The 17,300-nt window shown below is 29.4% G+C and overlaps 1 protein-coding gene across 1 annotated transcript in view; it reads left to right on the top strand.

Moving 5' to 3' along the window:
- Nucleotides 1–14,980, top strand: part of LOC105830000 — a 28,495-nt gene extending 13,515 nt beyond the window's left edge. Inside the window, exons 2-8 of the mRNA XM_036282592.1 lie at nt 5,970–6,132; nt 6,261–6,392; nt 7,237–7,524; nt 9,059–9,280; nt 9,726–10,136; nt 12,047–12,304; nt 14,259–14,980. Coding sequence (XP_036138485.1) covers nt 5,970–6,132; nt 6,261–6,392; nt 7,237–7,524; nt 9,059–9,280; nt 9,726–10,136; nt 12,047–12,304; nt 14,259–14,275 — 1,491 coding nt within the window. The 3' untranslated portion in view covers nt 14,276–14,980. The remainder of the gene's footprint in view (nt 1–5,969; nt 6,133–6,260; nt 6,393–7,236; nt 7,525–9,058; nt 9,281–9,725; nt 10,137–12,046; nt 12,305–14,258) is intronic.
- The last annotated feature ends 2,320 nt before the right edge of the window (nt 14,981–17,300 follow it).

Genomic DNA, 17,300 nt, shown 5'->3' with positions numbered 1-17,300 from the left:
ATTAGCAATATACATATTACTTAAAAAAATAAACAGAAAAATGTAACCAAACAAAAGAAAACATTTAATCTCTCTCTCTCTCTCTCTCTCTCTCTATATATATATATATATATATATATATATATATATATATATGCTCGTGTCTTCTTGAAATGTTTAATTGCGATTAAATTGATTATTTGATTTAATTTAAAGATAATACCTTTACTAAAAAAAAATAATCTTGCAGTTTCAGCAAAAATGTATGTGTGTAAAAATTAGCTGTAAAAATTTACAAATTTTATATGTGATAGTCAAAATTATAGCAGATATAAAAATTAGCAATACATTATGATTGTGATATTAAGAAATGTTTATATCAATAAATTTTTTTTTTCTCTGCTGCTCTCTTTTTATCTGCGTAGGTAAGATGCCCAGTACTTGCACTTTTAATACACATATAGAAAAAAATAACCAGAATTCCATGGAAATCTTCTAATTAATTACTATCAATTACTCTGCCCATTAATTATTTGGCAATTAAAAATAGTTACACACTGTTATATGATAGTAACCTATGTTTCGAGCAGTTTTCAGTTGCTAAATAATTAATCGATAGTAATTGAAAATGATTAGATTTAGCTTAAAAAGAATAAAGACTTCTTATTTAAGTAGTATGCAAATTTGTATATAAATATGTACATTTTATAAATAAGGTGTACGTATAAAGCTATGTATATTATTAAATAAGAGAAGAAACTTTAGTGAAAAAAGTTTTTTATATCAAGATATGAAAAAAATGCATATTAATATATATATCTACATACTGTGCGGATATAATATGTGCATTTACTAAGTGTACATCGATTTAAACAAATGTTAATTAATGCAATCCACATTTTACAATTATTAAAATACAATTAGTAAAATCAGTTAACTGCTTTCTATCATTGGATAAATGCATATTATGTGTGATAGTAACCTGTGTTTTTTTTTCCGAGTGATTGTCAGAATAATTAATCAACAAAGTGATTAAAGTGATAGTTAACTAATAAATATGTTAATAAATTTTTCGTTTTCCTTAATCAAGTAAATAATTTAATATAAAATTACTATGATTAAATTTATTAAAAGAAATTTTTGTTTGAACTCTGTGTGGTGACCTAACAGGAAATCCATCCATTTTTCTCAAGGAACTAAGGAAACAGTAGTATGATATCATTAAATTATCTTTACAAGATAATGGGTGAGAGAAAGAGAGAGAGAGAGAGAGAGAGAGAGAGAGAGAGAGAAAATGTTAACAAAATAATTTTGTCTTTAAAATATAGTATGTCTGATTTAATTTAAAATTTCCCTCCCCCCCCAAAACGTGTACTAAGATATATGCACATACTATGAATATTATAGGTATAACTATTGGTTAATCACAGTAAACGCCTCGCATATGCCCTTACAATTAACGATAAATTACGTCATCTTTGTTTCTCCTTTATATCTCTCCGTAATATGATAACTTTTTTTATAATTTAAATTTCGAATAAATTTTGGAAAAGGAAAAATTGTTTTAAAGTTAAAAGTATGACATTTGAAAATTGTTTTGAATCACTCTGTACAAGATATGAATAAGGCAGAGGTTTGACCAATTTCTCGATATGGCAGTCAGTGCATTGGAATTGTTAATCAATAGCGATGCGATTACATTAAATGCTGAGGTTTGTCAACATTCTGTGTAAAAAATACAACCTGATGTTGATCCACTGCTAACAATTAAATATTGATGAACGATATATGTTCGACATAAAACTTTTACTGAATACCTTAAATAGAATAGGGAAACTTGTACTGAATACCTTAAATAAAATAGGAATCCTATTCTATTTAAGGTATTCAGTACAAGTTTGATATCAAACATATATCGTTCATCAATATCTAATTGTTAGCAGTGGATCAACATCAGGTTGTATTTTTTACATAGAATGTTGACAAACCTCAGCATGCTTTATAAACTTTTATTTCGTATTCAATTACGCACGTCCATAAACATAAAATAGACATCTATCCCATTTTGGACATCTATCTTTAATATTTGAATATCCATAAAACATTCGATCTTGGACTTGTTTTTATATTAAGATTTCCACTCATGCAACCTGTTACCGCTAGCCAAAACCGCTAATTCGTACGCTAAAAAATTCAGCACGCTTTGGATGTAAAACCGTACGGCGTAAATTTCAATAACTATTTACAATTCGAGCATAATAGTTTACATGCTCTGATATTTCTAATATTTTTTATTTCTGAATATATGAATTTTATTAATTTAAAAGAAAATATTTAATAATAATTTTAAAAAATGTTTAATAAATATATTCTTATATATATATATATATATATATATATATATATGTATGTATATATAAATGTGTTTAAAATTAGTAAATATGAAAATTTATCCGCTTCTTTTATGCGCATGCACGTCCACATTAATATAACGTTTTTATTAATAAATATAATTATAAATATACAATAATTTATACGTGGTTTATTTTTAGTGAAAGTGGAAACTATTATTAATCAAATTTTATAACTATTTAGTTATAAAAAAAGGAAATAGCACATTTTATTAACTTATTTACTAAATATTTATAAGACAGATTTTAAACAATAATTAATAATAATTTATTTTAACGTGTAAAAAAATTACATCAATTTCTTGATGTTTTAATGGTATTATTGAACACAAACAGTGATGATACAGCAAGAGCCTGAAATCATATTAAGTATAACAACAGCATCGCTAAAAATTACCTATACGTTAACTGATACTGGGCTGATATTATCATACTAAAACAAAATTGTGATATATGATGTTGATAATTCAGTACTGTGTCAAATTTATCCCAATATAATATTGATACAATCTTGGCTTATTGGTTTATAAATTCACATTTGAAAATAGTAATTGTTTCGACAATAAAACCTTATGATTATCTATCTATATGCTGCACCATGCGGCCATGCTTGTTGACAAAATTCGTCGACTTTCTTCCGAATAATATTGCTTCCGAATAACATGCCACCCAGTTTGAAACACATGGTACGCTAACGGTGTATACGCGCGCAACGGATGTCGTGTCACCTTGCGGTGCTTAAAGCAGCGCATGCAGCTGCGAATCTACGCGCGATTCTATTTCTATTGCCACTTCCACCGTAAGTACCGGAGACCGATGCCCTGCGTTTCTCGCAGTCACGAATAATATTTCCGTGTTCCTGTGAAAAGAAACGATGTGAATAAATGAAAGAAGAAGAGTACGGCGCGCAAATTTATTTTAAAAAGCTGTGAGGGAAGGGGGTTTGTATCGTCATTTGAAAACAACGTAAGTAAAAAAATCTCACTTTTGGAGACTAAAAAAGTTTAGTTTTTACAACTGCAATGCTAAAAGTAGGTAATTGAAATTATATAAAGCAGATTTTATTATGTCATACATTAAATAAGAGGAATATATTACTTTCAAAATTTATTTCTAAAAACAAAACTTTTAGTTTAAAAACTTTTACTTATATCGGTTTTCAATAAAATGAATATTTTCGTATATATAACAGGTTTTTTTATTAAATAATTTTGTAAATATAATGACAAACTCATCTAAGAGTGTTATAAAATAACAAGTTCTAAGACTTAACTTGAAAAATACGCAATTCTTAAAAAAAGTACAAACTCACTAAACATTGAATTTTAATATACTAACGTTCATAATTGAGTGTATTTTAAAAAATTGTAAGCTAATAAAAACACAATCATTCTCTCTGATTTATGGTGTGTTTGATGTGAATAATAGTTTTGTAGACCTGATATTCAGGAAAGAAATACTTAATTAATGTAGTTATTTTTAAAAAATGTGTATTTTTTCCTGCTTTCTGAATTCTCTAATATCTCAATTTTTTATAAAACAACAATTAACTTATGTTATTTTTAAAATTATTGATTTCTATATATGAATATTATTAAACAAGAATATTATTTTTTTCTAATTTTATTCAAATGAAAAAATTTGGAAATAAAGGAAGATACTAAAAATTATAAAAATCAAATTCATAAAAATAAGATTTACTTCGTCAACATAAAATAAGTGTAATAATTACTTAAACATTCTCTCATTCTTGAAAAGATCCGTTACCTACCTATTGCCCAAACCTCGTATCGATAAACTATCACTTTTTTTCAAAATTTAGACAGTTTTTATTTTGAAAAATTAAATTTGTAAGAAGCTATTGAAAATGCTTTCTGGTGACTTTTCCAGTACACGTTCATCAGACTTCTGAAAAAACGACATAAACTGAACATAACGTTGAGATGTGTATCGACAATATAAATACATATTTTGATTAAAAATAAAATATTTGTCTTAAAAAAATATATATTAAACTCTTATTAAAAAATGACAACTTTATAATAAATGAACTTGATAATAGAAAACTAAAAAACGTTTAGGCGTTTAAAAAGCGTTATTTCATTGTTATAAAGTTTACTAAAATAATGTACTTAATAACATATACTTTAATGTATACCTTAAAGCACGAACATAACATCTATTTTAATTTGCACTGGCACCTTCCACCGTCTCGAAAGAGTTGCACTCGGTGCAATTTTTTTGCATTAATTTTGTCAAAAAAGTTGCACTCGGTGCAATTTTTTTGCATTAATTTTGTCAGTAGAACATTAAACACTGAAAATATGTGAACTGATTTTCACAGTGGAACAATAAAATTGCACTTAGTGCGCACCAGTGTTGCACTAGTTTTCCCAGTAGAAAACGCTATTATTCTCTTGGATCTCAATGCAATACTTGTTTTCGTAGTATAACAATTGCGGAAATGGCTGCTAAAAGGTCACGAAACGTGCAAGTAAAATGCATTTACCGTAAAAAGCGCCAGAATGCATGTCGATCGAAGTGTCTCAGCCTTGATTTCTGATGTATTAACACATGTGGGTTACGAATATTAGCAGTTATATAGTATATTTTGTAGACTTGATCAAATTAATTTTTTATTAGTAAAACTTTGTTCACATTTCAATACGCAAAGTTTTGAAAATGAGAAAAACATTTAATTTTCCAATGTACGGTTTGTTGCATAAACAGCTCTGCTCAAAGATACCAAAAAATTGATTTATGTCTATGAGGCTCACCCCAGAATCTAATAAAAAAATATTGCTAATATAACAGACTCTATCAAATAGTAAAAAATATAACAGCTGTATTCACTTTCACTTTAATTGATGATACTTGTTGTAGTTTAAAATGACATTAATATGATTGTAGAGCAATACATAGAACCAAAATATGTTAGTTTATTTATTAGTTTATTTATATGAAAACAACTTAGATAACATAGTGATATACACATATTAATAATTAATTTGGCTTTATGGATCATGTTTTTTTATTTAATAAAAATTCTGGGTATTATTCTTTTAAATTTAATAAAAAAACTTTAATAAATTAAATATTTCTTCATATTTAACTTGTTTTTTATTATAATTATTAAATTTTTTTGTTAAAAAATATTTTAATTAAAAACATTTATTTAAATCAGTAAAATAAATTAATTTGTTTCAAATAAACGTTAAGAGTATACAAATAAAACATTTTTATAAAATTAAATAACATCATTTTTTAATAAATAATCCTCTTAGTGTAAATTATTTATAATCTAATTTTTATTGTTTTATACCAAAAATTGTTTTATTTTTTTTCTAATGTTAAAGTTTATGTTAGTCGAATCTAAAATTATAAATGCGTACATTTTGATGACAATATATATTTAAATAAATAGGCACACAGTTCTTACACGTGTAAAAAATTATATCTTGATATTAAAAAAAATTTGTTTGTAAGTCCTCTATTAAAGTCAGAAAATATTTTTCTCTAGTTTCTGTCTAACTCATAAAACTAGGTTACTAAAACAGTTCGTCTTCGATCTTTTTGTAGAGATTGACCTTATCTTCACCCATTTCGACTAGCGTGAAACTAGGTGACGAGTGTAACCGAGACCAGGAATGCGAAGTCGATATTACTAATAGCCACTGCTACTTGGGTTATTGTCGATGTCAGCCCTTTTTCGCCGGTTACAATGGAACTTATTGTCTCGAATGTAAGTCAAAGTATTTTTTTATTTCTTTCAATTACAGTCCTTGTCATTTCTCGATGTCCTTAAACATTTACTTTACAGCGCAAAAGTCTCCAAGACTTAGGAATAATGTATATTTTCTAATATTGCAGCGACTCTGCTGGGCAATGATTGTCTTGTGAAGGAACAATGCTCCTTGAAAGTAGCAAACAGTAGCTGCCTTGAGAACGTATGCAGGTGCGAGGAGGGACATTTGCAGTTTCGTAGGCATACTTGTCTAGGACGTAAGTGCATGTTAATTAATATTAAAATCTTAATTAAGAATCTTTAAATACATTTTGCAAAATTACGGAAATTAAAATCAACAAAAACGGAAAACTTACAAGTAAAGTATCACAGGCGTCAATTTTATTCTCCATGAAATATGTTGTTAAACACAAAAATCAAAGAGATACGTATTACGTATTTTTTTTATGCGGAATTTCATGTTTAGAGGGTAAAACACCCCTTTAAAAGTGGGGATATTTTGTTAAACAAAAAAATTAAAAATTATTTTCTTTACAACTTCAAAATATTCTTGAAACTGTACAACTTTTATGTAAACAATTTTTTTATCTCTTATACTTCTGACGGTATTCGCTCCGAAAGTAAAAAATCGTTTTTTTTTTCTAAGGGATGTTTCATTTTCTAAACATGAAATTCCGCACATAAAGAAATACGTGTCTCTTTGATTTTTGTGTTCAACAACTATTTTATGGAGAATCAAATTGGTGTCGGACGCCCGTCACACTTGCATTATTAGCTTTGTATATATGTATATACATACATACATACATACATATATATATATATATAGTATAATATATAACTAGGTAGATAAATAGATAATATATAACACTTTAGACGAAAACAAATAAGTTATTTATTTATCAAAATTTTGTAATATTTTATTTCCAAGAAATGCAATTTTTTTACTGTTAGTAAAAATTATTAACTTGATTCTGGATTTATTCTGGATATACCAATAAGCAAAGAATTGTATTCTTTTGGATATAACAATGGCAAACAGAATTGACTCGTAATGTGTGCAAATTCGTAAATTAAGAAACGAATTTATTTAATTTGCAGCGGCCAAACTCGGGGAAGTATGTTACGAGCACGCCCACTGTCGTCTTTGGGACCCCGAGTCGCATTGTGATTTTCTCATTCCGGATTTATTTGGTCGTTGTCAATGTACCGCTCCGATGCGCCGTGAGGGCAATGTATGTCGACCTGACAATCTCGTAAGGCCTGCGCCACTTCCAGAACATTTGTCTTCTACTCAGGAGCCGATAATAGAAGACGTCACTGAAAGGGAACGCGATAAGGGAACTGTCGAAGAACAAAAGGGCGAAACCGAAGGAGAACAAGATACAGGTACAAAATCAAAATTGAATCGAATATGTCATTTATGTTGTTATAAAATTTATAAATAATTTCAATATATTTCTCTAAAGAAATTAATATACAAGTATATATAAAATAAGAGCACGCGTAAAAATTAACGCTATGGTATAATCATAATTAAATTGGCAAGTAATCAATATCATAATTAAATTGGCAGTAATTTAATAGCGTTGATATCAAAGAGCGTTTATAGGATTTTCTTTAAAGAATATTGTAAAGAATTTATTGCGACAATATCCCACATTCAAGTTTTATGTATTTTATATATTTTTAAATATAATATAAATACAATTTCGAAATTTTGAAAAATTTAATACAATACTTAATACAATAATAAATTTAAGTATTTTTGTATGTTTATTAAATGACTAATCATTTATATATTAATATTTTGCTTTGTATAGTCTTGTTATTGTATTGTTAAATATTTAACACATTTCAATTTTTAGCTTAATGTATAGGAATAAAAGAAATAGTTTTCCTTTTTGTGAAACAAAATCTAGATTTTAATAAAAAAGCAAATGCTTCAAGCGATGTCATACATTATTCACATTTAAACAAAATTAATTATTTTTTGTAAATGTGTGTATTATTGATTGTAATTTATATTCTTTATTTCCTATGAAAAATATTTCCTGGAATCCTTTTATTTTTATTAAAAAATGGTAAAACTAACAGAATTTTAAATTCGTTATCAGACTCAACGTTCACATAAAAAGAATGTATGCATGAGGATCACATATTTCTTATCATAACAAATCTTAAAAAACATTTTATTCTAAATAAATTAGTTTTATTTTATTTATATATTAACATTTAATAATTGTATAAAGTTGTTTTGTTTTCTTATTATTAGAAAAGATTTACTTCTAGTATAAAAAAAATCTGTATTTTCTTGAAGTGTGAAAATAATACTTTGAGATCATCACGTAATTGAGATTGTATTCTATACTTTATACTTCATCGACAAACTTGTAACAAGCTAATATACATACCTGACTTTGCTATAAAATCACTTAACATTCCCATACAGTAATGAATCCTTAGACGTGTACATACGTGGTACGAGAATTGTATCAGATTGCATCATCACCTCTCTAGCTTTCACACGTCTTTTATCTATTAATCAGCTTTTCCGCGTGTACATAGATGCAACGGGAATCCATGAGACCAAACGGTTTCGTATTCCAACCCGAATACACTCGAGCAGATTAACAAGATGAGGCCATTTATGTTATTAATTAGTGCGATATTATTAAGCAAACACGCGTAACATTTCTCTATGTATGAAGAAAATCTGTACATGTGCTACGATTATAAACGATCTTCATATACGAAATCGTATTATCTTTTATTCATTTCACAAATTTAACAATGTTATATAGCTAATAGTGCTTTAATTATAAGATAATAAATACTGTGATTATTTATTATTTTATATTAGCTATAATTATTAATTATAATTATAAACGATGCCTTTTCGAACGTCTCCTTTTTTGAATAGGCGTTCAGATATCTTGGTTAAAGAACGCAACGATGCTTCTATCGACGGAACCTCCCAGTCAATTGATACCGGTGAATCTGGTGACGAGACCGTCATTGAACTTGCGACCTGGATTCAATAATCGTCCCGGGCCAAACGAACTTCCTGACGATGACGATGCTGTCATTATCGAGGCGGAAGTTACCGAACTCGCTCATGTTACAACGACCTCGACAACTACGAGTAAAATTCATGTTGTCATATTTGAAGACATATTTTTTAATAACAAAGAATTAAAACCAAGTTCCTCTTAGCGTATTTAAAGTGTTTTAAAAAGCATTGTAGATGAATTTTCACTCAAATGCTAATTTAAGCTTAATGCATATTCTGTTATTAAAATTTTGATAGCTCAAAATAACTTTACTAAGATTTTACATTTGTTATTAATAAACTAATATCAAAATAGTGTTAGTTACTCTAACACTTTGAAATCTATAAAAAAAGACAAAAAAGGCATATGCAAACAAAAAAGTATTAAGAAATTCTTAATTATGTAATTAAATTTCTATCCCGAGTAATGTAAGAAAAACATGAGTAGTGTATTAGAATTAAAATTGTCGGATTCAAACTTCGGTACCATGACTTTCGACCAATACTGCAATTTAGCTTGTTTTTTTCTGCCTTTCAGCGCCAATAAAGACAGACCGTCACGAGAGCACGATAATGACAGCTGTTAGCCTGGGGCTCCCGTGCGTCGCCGATTTAGAGTGCCGTATGGCCGATCCGATGTCGCGATGCATAGGCGGCGTGTGCGACTGTAGTTTTCCGACGAACGGCAGTTGCAATGCGCGGCGGACCGGCTGCGCGCCGGGTACGTTCCAGTGCCGATCGTCCGGAAGCTGCATCAGTTGGTTCTTCGTCTGTGACGGCCGTGCCGATTGCGCCGACGGCTCCGACGAAGAATGCACCGGTTTTCGTTGTCCGGTGCAAGCATTCAGATGCTATGATAGTAACGTTTGCATATCAAGATCCGGACTGTGTGATGGCAACCGTGACTGTCCTCACGGCGAGGATGAAATCGGATGCAACAATCGACGAAGTTAGTATTCTCGTGTCTTCCACACATTTCTTTTTTAAATACTAGCTATGCCCTGCCACGCGTTGCTGTGGCTCTCTATTCTTATGCTAAGTTTTTTCAAATTTTCTTTGCTTTCGTTGTTTAACTTTCAAGAGCCTTGCTTTACTGTTGCTCTTTTTATTTTATTTTTGAATAAGCATTTATCTATCTTTAATAAATCTAATATTCATTTATTCACGTACTTCTAACTTTTTTTCTAAAAGCTACCATGGATTTAGAAATCCATTCAAAAGACTGTTTTAAATAAGTTCCTTTTTTTCAATAAAATAACAGCCATCTTTATTTTTCTTATTACCTTAGTTTAAACACAATAGAAATATTCTTCGCCTCTCCCGATCTCTCCCGTCTCTCCCCGTCTCTCCTGGTCTCTCCCAGTCTCTCCCCGTCTCTCCCCGTCTCTCCCCGTCTCTCCCGGTCTCTCCCCGTTTCTCTCCGTCTCTCCCGGTTTCTCCCGGTCTCTCCCCGTCTCTCACTTGCGATTAAAACTATTTAAAAAAAGAAATACACATTAGGCGTAATCACAGTAACTAACTAGATGTTTTTTTCTTCTTTCATAAATATTAACATTATTATATTAACGATTTATTCGCGAACTTGATCGTAAAATCAGGCATTTACGAAAGAATTTGTCTTTCATCATTATTAATCATTACCGGTTAATTATTCGGCGACTTGAAATCACTTGAAGGAAGAAACATTACATACACAGCACTTAACCATGAGATTACTCGACAACAATTAGGCAGTTATGTTACAGTGAACTAACAACTTACCTGATTATTATCATCGAGTAGTCTCCTCGTCGAGTAACATGCTCTATATGTTGTAAACGTTTGTTTTATCAATCAAAGTTATAAAATTTATTTAAAAAAAAATTTCTAGTTGATTATTGTGATTACTATGATTACGCAAATACGTATTTGTTTTTTTCAAACATTTTTCAGTTGTCAACTATTCAAGCGATAGTGATTAATAGTACTGTACCAATGAATTTGTTTGTAAATCATTCAAGTGCGTTATGAGTAAATCCAAAAATATGTTGATATGATACAATTTATAAAAAAGTTCTGCCTTATTACTCTTAAAAACGTTTTACATAGAACGTAACCACGGTTGCTAGATTTTAATCAGTACCCTGCTGAAAATTGCCTGTCGGAAATTGTCGAAGAATTTATCACCGGAGATCAATTACTATTCCATATCAAACTACTATCTTAATTGTCAATTCTCGAAAAAGATTATCGGATTTGGCCTTTCTACCAGAAACCTACTATTCTGATCGAAGATCAATTCCTGCTATTTAAAATGTCTACTTTCTTACAATATCTCTCTAAAAGGTCATAACAATTTTAGAGAATTAGCTAAAAAATTTTTCCGTCCGTTAGAGAGCTGGATATTTATTTAAAAAATCGGAGTCTGCGGCTGAAAACATGATAACCGTATATGTAATTTTATTGCTTATCCATGGTCGTGAAATTAGTCATTTGTCAAACTACTACCAGTATAAAGATTCAATCTTTACATTGCTCTGTGTGAAAGAAAGAATGCGTGCGTGTGCGTGCGCGAAAGAAAATGTGTACGCACGTGTATGCCCCTATGGAGTTGATTGGAGCAACTACCCCGTGTAATCACCTGCGTCAAACGGTTGCGCCGCTCCTGCTTACCATCTGTATATGTCCCGTAATTCGCTAACTATTTCTTCTTATAATTTAAAAACAAAACTTTGCACAAAATTTCAGTAAAGAAAAATCGTCTTATGAATATAATTGATTCAGAAATACAATGTAAGGAAATAGACACACTAAAAAATTTGTACGTAATCCTTCATGTTTCATTTTAATTCACTTTTCACGTGAGATTTCTCTGTGCAGAATGTCCTGAGGGTGCATTCAGATGCAACAATGGTCAGTGTCTGCCAGCGTATGAATTTTGCAACGCGGTGGTTTCCTGCAGGGATGGCAGCGACGAACCCAGGGAAGCGTGCAGGACGCGCAATCGCGGCCGAATCACAGTCGCGAGACACTGTCCGTTCAGATGCGGCAATGGAAGGTGTCGTTCTGATGCTATAACTTGCAGTGGTCGGGATGGATGTGGTGATGGTTCGGACGAAAAACACTGTAGCGTTTGCAGTAAGTACTTTTGTTAAAGAAAAAAGTTTTTAAACATGTATTATAGAAAAATACATTATAAAGTTTCAGGCGATTATCTGATACTGTATAAGTAAAACATGATCTGTTCAACACGTTAAGTATAAATTCGTACAGCTAAATCCTTTCTGGAGATTTATATTTTCTGTAATTAGAAGCACTTTTATAGTATAGTTACAACTAAATAAAACGTTTACAATTGATTAAGAAAAACATTATGTGTTAAAATTAATACTTATTTAAACAGATTTTTGAAACAAACTCTCTGAAAAATATCTCTTTTTGTTGTTCTCAAATAGGATTGTTTATGAATTGTTTGCATTCTTTCCCTGAAACTTTTACCCTCAATGATCGCTCAATGATATTTTCTTTACATTGAACTTTTCAATATATGATTCGAGTAACAATTATTCGTAATATTCAATGCCATCGAGAAGCCATCGTTAGATCTGTACGTTTCTTCTCAGAATCTAACGCAAGGCGAAGTCACGCTCGCGTATAATTAGAGCGGGATGCATCGATTACGTTGCTATCTTCCGCAATAATCTCTCAACACGCATCCGGAAGAATACAGTGAAAAATTACATAAATGAATTAGTCATAAAAGAGCGTGTATATCTCAAGACGGAAATAATACACGCACTTCGTATAGGCAGATTGCTTTTCTCGTGGGCTATTTCACGCGACCGAGATAGGAATAATTACTCTTATAAGCAATAACTACTACAATAGGAGAAAATAGTAAAACATTTGCAGAAAGAAGAAAAGAAGAAAGGATACTTTTATTTCTTTTTTTTTTTGCTTCCGTTTGTCTTATTATTTATTCTTTATTTCAACCGTTATTTCATTCCGTTTAACTTTTTGCTCGCGTTACTTTTAGCCTTAGATATGTTACTTAATATTATTAATTCCTCAATTAGTTTTAATTAAATAAAAATTATTTAATATTTAGGGGAAACCGGGGCTAACCCGACCTAAGATTTTTAGGTCATATCTCGTTTAAAATAAAATGGATTGCAATAAATAAAGCACTATTGAATAACTATTGCCCGGTGCCACTTTTTACGATAGTTGGCGGTATAGTACTTATTAGTTCTGAGATATAATAAAAATACTAATCTCTTCAAAACCCGGGGTAAATTCGATCGCCGGGATAAATCCGTCCTCTAGTCGGAGTAAACCCGATCCCCTATTATTTTTTATTATTTAATTCTAACAATGCCTCTAATAGCATTTTCCTTTTTTCTATATGTGATTATCTTTTTGAGATAATAAGGAAGATCGGATTTACCTAGAGGTCGGGTTAGTCCCGGTCTCTCCTACCATTTACACATTTTCTAATTTTATCACAAACAAAACACGCACGCACGCACATTTAAATCACATTTATCCTATCAATTTTAAACTACTAAAAAACTAGATATTACGCTTTGCGCGCGCTATTTAATTTTTCACTTTTTACTCTTTACTTTTTAATAATAAATTGCAATAATAATTATCTATACAAATTATTTGCTAACTCTGCAATGACAGCCTTTCATGAAGTTAGCAAGAAAATCAATCAGCGTCGCGGAAAAGAAATGACATTTGATCGAATATTGTTCTTTCGTGTCCTTTTTAGAAATGGATTGAAGAGATGTTAGAAACAGGTCTGTTTTACTAATTAAACAAAATAATTTTTATCAAAAGAATTTATTTTATAAATTTCGATATGCATTATTATTAGTCTGGATTGTGGAGTTCACGCTAAAATTGACAGTATTTGAGACACTGACAATAATTGAAATATTTACTTTATTTAAATAAACAGACTAACCCATCTTTTTTCAATGGCTGATTGTATTCACGCTTGTGATTTTTCATTTTTAACGTAAGCACATTGTTTTATATTAATATTTTGCAACAGGATGTTGATTATCAAATTGATATGTTGTAGGATGCGCAATGATCTAAACACAACTATCCAATCTTCCGTCACATTGTTCGACAAAAGAAAAAAGAGACGGAAAGAGAAAAAGAGAGAGGGAAAGAGAGGGAGAGAGAGAGAGAGAGAGAGAGAGAGAAAGATAAGAAGAGGAGCAAACTACTAACCGGTTCGTCGATGATTTCGCGAAATAAGTGCCCGAGAATTGAGTTGATGGACATAAAAGTAAGTGTGACCAAAGATCATTAAACCGTATCGCAATGACTCCAGCTTTCAACGGTCTGCGATTTCGAGACTGAAAGGACCGTTTTTACTCGAGCCAGGTACTCAGCTGTAGCATCCAGAATGAACACAGATAAAGAAAATTTGCCGTCGCGCCTCTTATGTGAGATCTCGCGTTAAGTCGAATCGGGCCAGTGACCGCCATCGTAGCGAGTCGCACTCTCTATGATTCTGCTCGTGTAATAATGGGACTTAATAATCGTATATAGTAATATCGAGTATAGTAAATAATATGACGAGTATAGTTTGTATCAAGGAATAACTTAATTGTCTCACGACCGATAAAAGCGAATACTCAAAACTTATTTTTAAAATATTTGACGATAGGCAAAGTATTGTATGTCTGAACTTCCTATACTCTAACGTCTAACAAGTCTGACGGATAAAAAATTAAGAAAATATTCTCGCTTTTGATACTATATATATTTTTTATTAGTTTTAACTTTAAAAAAGAGAGAGAAAGCAGATTAAAAGTTTCTGCATAGTGTTAATAACGTATGAACTGTTTGCAATTTTAAAGTGTTTTTCTTCAAACATTTTTCAAAATTGTTGTAACGATTACTTATCTGTTTTAAATCTAATGTAGATAACTAATATAGTTTAAAAAATATACATATATGTACAATGTATTTACAACTTTTACATTTTTTATATTTAAATGTTGATCTATGATTGAGTGTTTCCTTCTAAATTGTACATTTTAATGTTTAAAATTTTAAGAATTTATAGAGAAGGATCAATATTGGCATAAATCTCTTAAAGCAGCATCTTTCTTATTTTTCGGAAACTAAATATTATACTGTATTTTAATACCGCTAAAAAATAATCTACTTATAGATAAATAATTAAAGAAATAAAAACTCATAGTTTATTTCGCTTTTTATGACTTTTTTATAAATTCTGCTAATAAATTCTTCAAAAGCAAAAATTAAAATTATTTCTTTTGCCGGTTATATTGTTTAAACAATAGTAAGTATATTATTAATACATATTAGACCATTTTATATGTTTGTAACTTCTAAAACTATTTCGTTATATATATTTTTTTTCCTTCTTTCATGTTTTTTTCATAATGGTGGTATAAAGAACACCGAGAAAAATATTTGTTAAAACAAAACAAATTTCTTTAAATGTTTTAAGTAAAAAAAATATATTAGTTAACTTATCTAAGCGTTACATATTTATTAATATTATAAAAACTGCTACACTATCTAAAAGAAGATATTTTCTAGTTTATAAAACATATATGTTTTCAATATAGCATTTTTATTAATTTTAAAAAATATTATACAAAAACAAAGTAATTAAGAAGAGTAATTCAGTATAAGCAATTTTTCTCTGCTTTTACCATTCTCGACTTTTTCTTGCATACAAATCATAAATAATTGAAAAAAATTTAATGATGGAGTTTTTCATTATTGAATCTATTTACAACGTTATATCAAATCAAGAAAATTAATACATCAGTACAAACAGTACATCAATACATTGACATACGATCAATCGACTCAACTTCCTATAACGTATTTTTTTATTATAATTTTATTATAATTATTGTATTTCTTTTTATTTTATTATGTAATTTTTAATCATAAAAAATTGAAAAAAACTAAGTACAGTCAAAACAGTTTTTGTATTTTGTATTAAAATTTTCGTTAATATTTAAAAATGTAAAGGATTTATTATTTTCCACCTAATAATGCTTATCCTAAGTGACTTTCTACGTTTTTGTTCTAATATTTAAAAACGAACGGAATATATTTTATAAATTTAGAAAATACTATTTACAAAGCGTATTAGATGAAACACTCGGACATGGATCAATTTATTTTCGATATAGATTTATGTTAGAAAAGGATAAAATCGATGACAAAACGATAGTGCCTTCCTCTTGTGAACTTTAGGATAAATTTTGAGTACATTTTATATGTTTAAGAAATAATTTTTGATATTATTTTAAAACAAATCAATCAATTTAAAATTTAAATATTTATTATATCGCTTAATCGAATTAAGGTAGACTGTTTATGAGGACCAAAACCCTAGATTGGAGTTTGTTCTTTTCTTTCCTTTGTGAAGAATACCCTCTCTTACCTCATAAGCAGTCTATCTTAATATGTTTATAGTTGTATCATACATTTAGAGCATGGAAAACGTAAGATCATAAAGTGTCATTAAAAAACATATATACTGGCAGTATCGACGTATAGCATTTAAGACGTCTAAAACGCATGTATTCAAATTTAATATTATCCGGTGAAACGTACCAAAGTCAATAATACATTTTTTGTTTGAATCTAAATGACGCACTTTATTTATTAACATAGATAAGAAAAAGATACTTGAAGAAAAAAATATATATGTCATAAATGATAGAACTATATACAAATGATATGAAATTATTGAGGCAAAAGACTACAAACAACTACTTTTTTACAACTTTGTATTGCTGTCAATTACTGTTTTAGTAAAATATTTGATGAGTTTCATGTATTTATCTTCTATGTTATACGTGTTAAAATATGAAAAAATGTAAGTTAATAAATTCTAATAAAATATAAAAATTTTTATTATACATTTATTATTTCAACAAAATCCACCTCGAAAATTAGGATGTGTCACTTAAGAATTTTTTTCACTTACAAAATGCGTCACTGTGAAGTTGGCACCACAACTTTCTGCACCGCAAATTTTAACAGCAGTTCTACTTGCACCCCAAATAGTTCTAGAGTTCCTGATAAGTTTTAGAAATAGTTCCGTTGATTTAGTTAA

Source organism: Monomorium pharaonis, chromosome 2, assembly GCF_013373865.1.
Source record: "Monomorium pharaonis isolate MP-MQ-018 chromosome 2, ASM1337386v2, whole genome shotgun sequence".
Lineage (NCBI taxonomy): Eukaryota > Metazoa > Arthropoda > Insecta > Hymenoptera > Formicidae > Monomorium > Monomorium pharaonis.
The sequence above is the reverse complement of the archived record's forward strand: the minus strand, read 5'-3'. Positions and strand labels throughout refer to the sequence as shown.